At 46.2% G+C, this 11,742-nt stretch overlaps 1 protein-coding gene across 2 annotated transcripts; it reads right to left on the bottom strand.

The window, feature by feature from the left end:
- Window positions 1-1,200: 1,200 nt before the first annotated feature.
- On the bottom strand, window positions 1,201-8,371 carry NIFK (nucleolar protein interacting with the FHA domain of MKI67). 2 transcript variants are annotated; one of them, XM_032763629.2, is made up of 6 exons: window positions 8,196-8,371; window positions 7,537-7,665; window positions 5,228-5,336; window positions 4,387-4,598; window positions 3,186-3,245; window positions 1,201-1,397 (listed from the first exon to the last, which is right to left on the bottom strand). In XM_032763629.2, exons 1-6 carry the CDS (start codon window positions 8,310-8,312, stop codon window positions 1,221-1,223), a joined length of 804 nt encoding a protein of 267 aa, XP_032619520.1. In that variant the 5' UTR covers window positions 8,313-8,371; the 3' UTR covers window positions 1,201-1,220. The 2 variants fall into 2 exon arrangements, with proteins under 2 accessions (XP_032619520.1, XP_032619517.1); XM_032763626.2 differs by having other exon boundaries at window positions 3,186-3,254; window positions 8,196-8,370.
- Window positions 8,372-11,742: the final 3,371 nt, after the last annotated feature.

Here is an 11,742-nt window from a genome sequence, read left to right as displayed (position 1 = left end):
ATATGAACTTGATTCTCTTCACCTCACAATCAGCTAGTCTCATTTTACAGATGGGAAAATTAAGGCACAGAGCAATGAAGTGAGTTGTGTAAAGCCATAGACAAGCAGAGCTAGACATATAACCCCAAATCTCCACTCAGTTTTGTGTTTTAACCACGTTGTCTCAAAAATAGACACTACTTTCAGATCACCTATGAAACAGCAGAAATTTGGCCATTCTTGCTGAGAACTCACATCTAGGATGCAACCATTTTAAAGCAAACCATTTCAATATGATTCCAGCACCATACACAACCTAGCCAGAAGTCACTTGAAAAAAGTCAGTCCTACTTTTTGTGTTGTCAGACTTACAGGAAGCAGAAGATAGAATCATGGATTTTAATGTTTTCCTTCGCTTTCAAGGTTCCTTTAAAGTCTGCAAACAGAGCAGCAAACTTGTGTAAGAGATAAATCCAGATGCAATTAGGAAATTACTTTCACTTGTTTGGCATGATTATAGAACAGCCTATAGGCTAAAGCAAGTTTTGAAAGCATGTTAAGTGGTTGGAGTTTGAAGCTCCTTTTCTAAAGGTGACTGTGATAAAGGGTCATATTATGCAGTAAAAGCCCAAGTCTGGGGGTCAGGAGATCTGCGTTCCATTGTGGAGCAGCCTGAAACATCATCTAAATTAGTCTTCATGAATTAGATGAATACGCCATTAGTGTAAAACGATCATTCATCTCATGGATGCTACTGAAAGTCACAATGTACTTCTAACGTGTTTATAAAAATTGATATCCCTATGCTAATTAGTACTGTTAAGCATACTGCCACCAGTGGGCTCGCAAGGCTATCCTTTGATTTCCTTGCAAAGGGATCAGCCATTCTAATGAGAGAAGAGTAGTAAGTTACAGAGCTAATTCAAAGTGACAGTGGGCACGTTAGGACACAAACTTCCATTTTATCTACACTGATCACCACAGACATGGATTTGAGAGAGTTCTGAGAATCTTCTATAGCAGGGAATCTCAGATGGGGGGCTGCGGCTACCCTTCCCTTGTTGCTAAGTGGGAATGCCTCCAGACTAGATGGACGGGGCCCTCTGATATGGGGAAGGTTGGGAACCACTGTTCTACACAAACCAAGAATGAACACAAGTCAGTAAGAACTGCTGTAAGTTCCAGCTTGCAAGCATACTTTGGAATTAAGAAAAACTTGGCTACAGAGGCTTCGTCTTTGTTTATTTCCGTTTCTTTGGATGAATTTTTTTCTGCAGCTTTGTTGTCTTCTTGGTCTTTCGAGCAGTGCTCTTTATACTTGTTGGAGGCAGTCTGATGGTTATTTCATCTTCATCATCTTCTGCTGGTTGTGATTTCCGACGCTCAAGCGCTGTGGGCGTACACACTGGGGTGGGGTCCTAGAGAAACCAAATACGGTAGTTACCATTAGAGGGACAGCTTCCCTAACAGACACATCCTATATGGCATCAAGCCGTCCCCCGCCCGATTCCCTGCACACATGGAACAACTGCCACGAGATATCAAGTGCGAATGATTTATAAACTGGAAAGCTTTCTAAATAGATTGTCGATTTCTGCATATTAAAATAGTTGTACGTGTTTTCAGCAATGGTACAGGGGAAATATGAATTAGATTAATTTTTATTCCCTTGAACAAATGTCATGAGTTGCTCTATTTTTCGACATTAAGATAATTACTCCTTAACTCCAGAGGGTTAAGGAAGGTGAAATGAAGGGAAAATAAAGATGAACAGAAGGCGTCATGAAGAACGTAAAGACATTTAAGAGCCAGGGATATTGCTCCCTTATAAATCCAGAGTCATGTAGAAACTAACATTTTCCACATCCCGATGGCAATATCTTTTTACAACACAATCCATTTCCTTTTGCATTGTTTTCTTATTTTGTAAGCCCCACAGATAGCCGCCTCTGCCATTTTCACAAGAGACAAGCCAACCCCCTCCCCAATTATCCAGAATTACCGCACAGTGCGGTTACCTGCTGTGACACTTCTTTCCTGTGGATCCAAACGAGAGCACTCAACCCCTCACACACACACACACAGCCGGACTTTTCCAGGTGTGCATTAAAATGGAGAAGGCCAAGGTGCAGTGTTCAAAACTCTCATTCTGACAGGTCTAAGCAGTAGGTGAAACCTTAGTGTTTTTTAGACTTTTGGACTAACGTGGAATCTCAAGCATGGGAATCTGACCTTTCTGATCATAGCACTATTCGTTTTACGTGGCTGATGGCAGCTCCCAACATCTTTTAGCTTATTTATACCAGATTAGCAAACTGCGGCCTGGTCTACACTAAGAAGTTTTATTGGCACAATTTTCCTTCTGTTGGCCCAGGTTTCCATTCATATATAATCCTGGGTCTTGCTGATAAATGCTCCACGTTTGCTGGAATAATTATTGCCATTTCCTCAAGTGAAATAAACCATCTGTTGGCACAGTGCTAGTGTGGAAGCACATATAGCTATACGAGTATGAGTCGTCCTCCAGCAACAATCCCACAATGCAACTTTCTCTTTTTAAACAGTGGTTGGCTGGAGAAGAGACCTGAGCTGTTGTGTTCTTCATCCATATTTGCAGAAACAAGTTGAAAATGTCATGTAAAAGAGCAGTAGATAATGGGATGGAACAGGAAGTTGTGGAATTCAAGATCAAATTCCTACAGCCCTTTAAGAGGAATGAGGGTATCCCATAATACACAGCAACCACCCCACAGTGTAAACTTCCTAAAGGGTAGCAAGCCAGAAGCTGGTGTGGAGGACACTGGGATGCCTACCCACAGTGCAACTGCGTTTTGATGACACAACCCATGGCGGGTGGACATGATGCATGGGTAGCACAAGCAGCCACATTTGGCGCATTCTGTCAACATACCTTATCAGTAACGGTAAGCCAGCAAAACTTTGGCTGGTAGAATTTTCTAGTGTAGACAGCACTTAAGACCTCTGCTATTCCAGACAGCACATGCTGCCTTCCATTCAGAAGCATGCACTCTAACTCACACTGCAACTCTTATTGCTACAAAATCAGTTTGTCACCAGCACAACAGGGCCCAGGACACAGGCTCATGAAAGTAATAGGGGAACTCCAGTAACCAGTCATGCGTCTGAAGAACAAGTTCTGGTGCCTTTAGTCTGCATGAAACCCACTGAGATCAGATGAATCTTACCTGGCTGTTCACAGATATGTTCAGGTTTGAGTTTGAAACATTTTTTTTCTTCTGAGGCATCTGTGCGGCCTATGAAAAGAAACATATCAAGTAATTACACAGAATTGCCTTCTAATGCAAAGTTATTGAGATTCTCCTAATGCAGCCAACAGACTTTTTCTTCACGGTTATAAAATCTTTATTGCACCAATTACATCTGAACCAGTTTATTGACCTATCGTGCCACAGAAGTCAAGGAATGTGATTTGGTATATACATCCACCACACAATCACAGAAATAAGAAAATCCTTACGGGATCTTGTATATCTACTGACAATACACAATTGGACCCTGCAATAGTTAAGTGTTTCATCCCATTGCTTTGTAAACAGAGTATCTAAGTAGAGGAAGGATGGTCCAATGATTAGGGCACTAGCCAGGGACTTGGAATATTTGGCTTCCCTGCCCTGCTACAGGCTTCACGGGTGACTTTGAGCAAGTCACTTATTCTGTCTTTACCTCAGCTCTATCAAATAGGGATAAATAGCATTTCTGTACTTCAGAGGGGCAGACCAAAAATAAACATTAAAAGACTGAGGTGCTCGAGTCCTATGGTAATAGGGGGGCTTACAAGTGTCTTGGATAAGCAAGTAGTGGAAAACAAACAGTGACAGGAATCAAAGTCACTGTCCTATTAAGTTTCAAGTCAGTCACTGTCCTATTAAGCACGTATAATGTTAAAGACATTTCTCTAAAAGAAAGAGAACAAGGCTTCGTCTACACTACCACGTTTGTCAGTAAAGCTTTTGTCACTTAGGGGGTGTGAAAAACACAATCCTGAGAAGTTTCACCAAAAAAAGTGCTGGTTTGGACAGTGCTACACCGGCAGGAGACATCACCTGCTGGCAAAGAGTAGCTGCAGGGGAGACTCTACAGCAGCACAGCTGTGCTGCTACCTCTGTGCCGCTGTAAGGTCCATAGTGCAGATGTTGCCCAAGTCTGCTAGAGCGCACAATCCAGCAATCAAGTCACTGCATGATTTCTGTGAGCGCTCACACTGTCCTCACTGTGATTTAATCTCTGCACTAATCTCCAGATTAAATGTAACATTCTTAGATCAATCACGTATACTGGATGCAACACTTTCTCCTATTCAGCACAATCTTAGACATGATCTTTGAATTTAATACTTGACCAAGAACCACAAGAGCCTTCACTTACAAATCCAGGGAAGTCATAATCTATTCCCTTCTCAGCCAGCCTCTTTCGTAATCGTTTCTCATTTTTTAGTAGTCTCTCTGTCATCCTCGTCTTCTCTTGGGGAGTTCGTTTCTTGTTATATCGCTTGACTGCTGGATGCGATGGCTTCCTAAATGTCTTCTTACAGCCTCTGAAGAGGTTTTCATGCACCTTTTCAGGTGGCATAAATTCACCTGTGTCAAAGCATATCACACTAAATCAACAGTTAAGAATGTAGGAGGGGAGGGATAGCTCAGTCATTTGAGCATTAGCCTGCTAAACCCAGGGTTGGGAGTTCAAGCCTCGAGGGGGCCACTCAGGGATCTGGGGCAAAATCAGTACTTGGCCCTGCTAGAGGAGGCAGGTGGCTGGACTCATTGACCTTTCGGGGTCCCTTCTCGTTATATGAGATAGGTATATCTCCACAGATTATAAGAATGGTCAGACCAATGGTGCATCTAGCCCATCTTCCAACAGTTGTCAGTGCCACATACCTAAGAGGAAATGAGCAGAATCAGGCAGTGATTTTCAACCTCTTTTCATTTGTGGACCCCTAAAAAATTTCAAATGTAGGTGCAGACCCCTTTGGAAATCTTAGTCTTAGCAGTCATAAGACTGCAAGAATTGCATGGGGGGGGTGGGTGGGTGGGGGGACAGACGACGATGACGACACTCATGGAGAAAGGAAAAGAGAATCGGTGATATTCACTTGGAAGAGCTCCTTGTGTGCTCAAACTCTAACATGAAAATGCAAAATTTCCCTGACTTCCCAGGAAACAATACACTCACATTTCCCTCGCTCACCGGTGTCTCATATACTCACACTTTAGGAGTCTTTCACAGAACAGGTAGTTGTTCATGGTATCGGCAACAATCTTAGCAACTTCATCTGATTCAAACTCTACAAATCCATAGCCTTTGCTGTCTCCAGTCTGCCAGACAATGACAACAGTATCAGAAATCTAGGTTATGTTTACACACTATGTCTGAGAACTACACTAGACTGTTTTTTCACGCTCCAAGGAGCATTCTGTTCTCAGATCAACAAAGACAACTCCCAGTAAACTCAGTAAGCACTTCACGACTCTTGAGGCAGAATTAGCCTATGATGATGTACGAGATAAAGATAACCAATAGCTCTGTGTTATGTATATAGGGAAATAAACATACTTAGTAACAAACATAACAAAACGAAAAAGCTAAGTAAAAGTTATGCCATGAGATGAAGGGGCATTTCCCCTTTCAGTAGCAGAGGTGGCCAACCTGTGGCTCCAGAGCCACATGCGGCTCTCTGTACAGGCATCAACTTTCCAGTGTGCCAGGGGGAGGGCGGGGGGTACTCAGTGCTCAAGCCCTGGCCCCACCACGGGTCCTGGCCCCGCCACAGGTCCTGGCCCCCACTCCATTCCTTCCCGTCCCCTCCCCAGAGCCTCCTGCACACCACGAAACAGCTGACTGGGAGGTGTGGAGAGGGAGGGGGAGGCGCTGGGAGTGGGGGGCAGGGAGCTAATGGGGAGTGGCTCAGGCTGGCCAACCCTGATCTAAAGCCAGCCGTTTGTATTACAAAGTAGTCAGGGAGTTTAAAAGCACTCTCTCTCCTGTTAGATTCATTCAGAATTCTACAGCAGATATAGACTACTCTAACATTTCTCACTTGAGTGTGTTTAGTTCTGAGGTAAGGGGCTAGACTCACAGCACTGGAATTGGAGCCCTGTTTAACCACAGAACCAGGGGCAACTTCCTCACAACACTTGCCTATTTATCTCTATTCTTTTCTGGAATGACGATCTTTATGGTAAGAGATAATGGCAAGTTTTTTCCCTCTTCTGACCCTGCCAACAAGGTTTCCACTTCAAGTGATACCTCTACACTACAAAACAGATATAAGTAACAAGTTCTAAGTCAATGATGAGACTTCAAAACAAGGTTATCTTCCGTAATCAGCTGAGCTGGATTCAAACCAGTAACTTAAATTAAAGGTTTTAAAGGCCAATGACCAAAGTTCAGCCAGCCTCTGGAACAAGACATTTAACATAAACATCCAAGTAAAAGTATACTTCTGAGGTGGTGAAGTTTATGTGAAACCAATCAATGCTTTAGAAGTTCGGAAATGGGACGAGGATCCTGAATTCCTAAAGAGCAAACATTTCTGTGTGTTCTGAGAGGCTATCATTGTTTCCAGAATGGACTATTAGAACACAAGAGCAGGGATCAGGCTCTCTCAGACCCTGGTATAAATGGCAGCCCATTTTTAAAGTCTGTGTTCCTCCATATTGCTTGTTTACATTGGCTGGAGTGACTGCACATCAGTAACATTCTCAAAATGGAAATCAAGAGGAGGAGGATGTCCAGGATGTGAGGATTTCATAATCTGTCGTCCAAGTCCTAGCACTAGTAACTATGTTAACTGATTTTGTTTGTGCAGCACACAAAGCATGCTCTGCACTTTACAAAACCCTGCCCCACGGATCTTACACTTTAATTATAGATATGAATGAAAGGAAAAACTAAGTGTGTCAAAGTAGGAGAAAGGGAAGAGAGCTACAAGAGTACACAATATTTGGTCAGTCATATGCATTTTTAGTGGCTACACACACTTAAAGTGAGCAGAGGGAAGGGCACAAAGACAGGTGAGAACAGATTTTAGCAGCTGCATTTTGGATTGATTGAAGGGAAGTCAGGGAGGCTGGAGAGAAAGTTACAGCAATCGGGATCGGAGATAAGGACACAGAAAAACGCTTTAGCCATTGGGATAGAAAAGAATTGGATTTCTGAAATGCTGAAGAAGTTAAACTTGGTAACACTCTGGCAATGTAGGAAGGAGTGAGAGGGTGCCAAAGATTAATCCAAGAGTCAGAGCTTCAGTGATTTTGAAGATGATGTTATCCACGCCAATGGAGAAAGGCTGCTACTTCCTGCATCTTAATGTGGAACAATTGGGCCTTCAATGAAGTTCTGGGAAATGGTAATAAAAAATAACGAGGACACCAATATGCAGATAACTCCTGGCCAGTGCTCACTTCTAATGGGGAAAGTTTATTAAATGAATGTGAGGATCTGGAGGAAGTAGGAAAAACTCAGTAATAACTGCAATTAGGAAGCTAAACAACTCAAAGCAATTATGATTTTTACCTTTTTACTTCTTGAAAGCCGAAGTCTGGTGACTGTTCCAAACTGGCTGAAGTACTCCTGGATTTGTGGCTCAAAAAGCCCCCTAGGGATATGCCCTAAATAAATTACACCAGGAGTCAGCTTCTCATGCTGTGAAAAGGAAAAATACAGGTAACATTAAAAACACAGGAACGTTTATGCCTAGTCACCACCTTACACAAAAGGAGACAAAAGGCCACGGATCTGATCCCAGTAAAACAATTCCTAGTTTCATCTTCCGAAGTAGGCTGCATCCCTGACTGATTTCCTGTATTCTTTCCCTAGCCGATCTCTCACCGAGTACAATTTTCACACTCATGGCACGAATACACCCACCCAGGTTTGAACACAAAACCCTACTGCCAAGTATCTTCACTATCGCGGCTCTGCGCGACTTTCGAGCTTGTTCCTCAACTCTACAGGTGGGGTGAGAGGGAGACGAGGGGGGAGAACAGTCAATTTTTTTAGGCAGCCTCTGGCTGTTCGGCGTCTGAAACGTCTCTCTCCTCCGCAGCTGATCCCCCAGTGCCGCTGCACTGACTGTCCAGACGTGACTCCACAGCCCCGGGAGAAGGGAAGGAGCCCCCGGCCCGCCCCCCCGCAGGCAGCTCCAGCGCGGTCCATGGAGCCCGGGCTCTCACCTTGGTCCCCCTGCCGGAGCGGACGCGCAGCACCTTGTCCTGGAACTCGCGCTGCAGCTGCGGGTCCAGGGCGAGGAGCGAGGCCGAGGCCCCAACCACTTCCACCGCCGCCGCCATCACACCGCGCTCTCGCACTACCTACCTCAGACCACGCCGCCGCTGCCGGAAGCGACCCCCGGCCACTTCCGCTTCCGGGTCTCTCGCCGGAAGTGCCTTCCAGCCAATTTCCGCCCGCCCGGCCGCCAGGGCCCGAGCGGAGACGTAGGGCTACAGCGGCCCCTGGCGGACAGAGCGGAGCCAGCCTGGCCCGCAACCCACCTGCCGGGCCCTGCCTCTTTCCCCCTCCAACCTACACATGCCCCCGAGGCCCTGTTTTCAGGGGCAGGCGCCCAGGGGAACTGGATGGAGCTGGGCATGAGCGAGGCAGGGCTGCCCCGGTGGAGATGCAGGGCACCAGGGAACTAACCGTCAAAGGCGGCCCCAGAGCATGGCAAGAAAGTGACACGCCCATAGACCCAGAGCCTCAATGGTAGTTAGGTGCCTAAATACAACTCCCCAGGGGGATTCTGCACCAAACAAATCTGCACACAGTTTAAAATGCTGCCTGTTTTATTTGTCCAAAGAACACACTATAATGGCTTCCAGTTTAAAATCCTTTGGTAATTTATAAGAATGTCACAATAGAGATGACAACAAAAAATTGCCCCAGGAGTAGAGAATTAAACCCCTGTGACAACCCGGTTCCAGTTGGGGGATGTTGGAGGGGGCTGTGTGTGGGGCCACCCCAGAGCCCAGATACCTGCATCCCCCAGAGCCCAGCTGTGGGGCACACCCTCCCCCCAGAGCCTTTACTCCCCCCAGCTTCTTTATGGTCCTGCTCTTCCTCACCCTTTGCCAGAGCCAGGTCTCCGGGGCCCTCTCTCATTGTATGGGGAGATTTTGGAGGACCAGTTAAAGGCTAGGGACCGCTACTGATAGTGTAATATATTGATTATCATACTTGTTGCTAACAGCAGCCAAACTTCTGGGCCTTTTTGCAGGCCTGTGCAGCCTTAGCATGACTAAGCCAGGAGGACTCAGCCTCTTGCTCAACCTTTGTCTGCGCCCCTCCCTCATGAAGTCTCTGTTGAACATGCTGGGGTCTGTGTTTTAGGAGACAAACAAGAAGCGTATCTATATTTGCCTTCTGGCATGTGTCTGTCAGGGCCTCAAGGCACACAGACCCTGCAGGAATATATTTGCCTAATTAGTAATCTGAGGAAACCTCTTGCTTAGCTTTTGAAACTGCTTGCCTAACAAGGTTTTTGATTGTTGTTTCAGTTGTCTACTAACAAGGATAAATAAGAGGAGAGAGGTTTGGTCTCTTTGGGATCACTCCATGGACTCAGTTTAGGGCCCTCAACGATAGCTGAAAGCCAGGCCAATCCCACAGCTCTCACTGTACCACTCAAGAGATACACACTAAACTTCAGTAATTATGGAGGGTTGGAGGTGTTTTACTAACCTGTTGTGGATGTGAGTAAGTGCTTGAAACTAAATAAAGTATAGCTTTAAGTGAGAGCACTCTTGTATTGTACTGTTTGTGCCAGCCATATATTGCTCAGTTGGCCATGTCTCCGATTTATTTCCTGACACCACCCTACACAGAGTAAGTTACGAAGAGCTTTGGAATGAAAGAACTCTGGGTAACACCATCCGTAGATGGATGAGGATCAAGCCAGGCAGCCAAAGCATGGAGCGCCTCCATCCCCTCAGGATGAAAGCCGGAGAGCTGGGCTCTGTAGAGTCCAGCAGCCCCTAATGGCAGCCAGCAGCTCTGCAGAATTCCCCCAGAAGCAAAATATGTCTGAGGATCTGGGCCATATAGACTTCTATGGGGACAGAAGGAGGCCCCTACAGAGCTTCCTTAGCAAAACTTTTCTTTGTCTGATGCCGATGAAAATGCTGACAACAGTCAGCCTGTTGCTGTGCTAATCATGCTGACTAGTATCATCCAATTTACTTGTATTTCTCCTTCTGTCCGTATCCATCTCTTGTCTTTAAGTTGTAAGCTCCTTGGGCATAGACTGTCTTTTTGTTCTGTTTGTACAACACCAGGTACAATGTGGTCCTGGTCCATGACTAGAGCTCCTAGGCACTATGGTAATATAAATAATAATTAATAATTTGTTCAGTAAAATAAAGATTTAGGTTATTTGAGTTTTGAAAGAATATATGTGAGTAGGTCCTATACGTTCCCTAAATTCTGAGTGGATTGGAAAGAGTACTCATAAACAGCTGCCCTCCCAACCGTGAGTGGAAACACACTGAGATCCCATGCTCTTTCTGCCCTGCTCAGCCTTGTAGGGGGTGAAGAGAGATCCAGTAAGGCTGCTGCCTCCAATCAACCTGATAGAGGGGCACGCCTTGCCCATCCTCCACCCCAAGCCCTCTGGACCTTTTCGTCGGGCCTCTGCCCCGTGGACCCAACTGGCCTCCCCCTCACCCCTTCACTGTGAGCTGGCTGCACGATTTGTAGCCAGTTCATTTCCAGACCACACCAAGGAAACATCTATACACACTCATGCTCCACACCCTTCACTTCCTTGTGTCCCACCCTGACACAAAGTGGCGAGACCTCCTGCCACCTCTGGAGGGTGAGGAGCCCCGGTGTGCCAGCCTATACTCCACCCTGGTCCCAAGACCTGCCGGGGATATCAGTTGGCAGCTCCATGACGGGGCCATGAGCCAGGCACCTGCCCCTTCTGTGGCATGAGGGAGACTCCGGCACACGTTTACCTGGAATGCACCAGGTTGCAGCCCCTATTCCGGCTCCTCTTAAATATCTTGTTACATTTTTGGTTGCACTTTTCCCCTTATCCTCTTATCTACGCATTCCCTATCTGTGGCCCCACAAAGTCACGGGACCTCCTAGTCAACCTCCTCCTGGCCCTGGCTAAAATGGCCATCTCTAAAACCAGGGAGAGGAGGTTGGCCGATGGGGTCTCCTGTGACTGTGGGGCCTATTTCTGATCCTGTCTGCTCACGCATCTGGGCAGAGCTCCTCTGGGTGGCATCCACTGGCTCCCTTGATGCCTTCAAGGAGCTGTGGGCGCTGTCCAGGATTCTCTGCTTAGTGTCCCCATCAGGTTCCCTTTGCCTGACCCTTTGATTACACTTCTGTCCCTGTTATTTCATTAGTTGTCCCCTGGAATTACTTGGCTTCCAGGTCCTGTGGATCCTCCCCGTAAGTGGGTGGGCTTCCACTTCCTGGATACCAATAGGATCAACCTGATAGAGAGGGTGAGAGATTTGTAAGCCACTTCCGTTGGCTTATGTGTCCCAGCCCCCAAACCAAGTGAAGGGAGTTAAGAAATGAATGTCTGTCCTCACCAAGCATGAATAGTCTATGTGAGCGGCCGTCCCCTGAAGTTTTGGAATGGGGTGAAGAGAGACCCCATGAACTACTGTCCTCCCCAAACCTGAAGGAGTGGGTGAAGAGGTATTGCTCCCCCCTCCACCATAGGGGAGATGGTGAAGACATCTCACAAGCTTCCAAAAATGCGGA

The sequence above is a fragment of the Chelonoidis abingdonii genome, chromosome 10 (assembly GCF_003597395.2).
Source record: "Chelonoidis abingdonii isolate Lonesome George chromosome 10, CheloAbing_2.0, whole genome shotgun sequence".
Taxonomy (NCBI): domain Eukaryota; kingdom Metazoa; phylum Chordata; order Testudines; family Testudinidae; genus Chelonoidis; species Chelonoidis abingdonii.
This window is presented reverse-complemented; position numbering and strand designations above follow the sequence as displayed.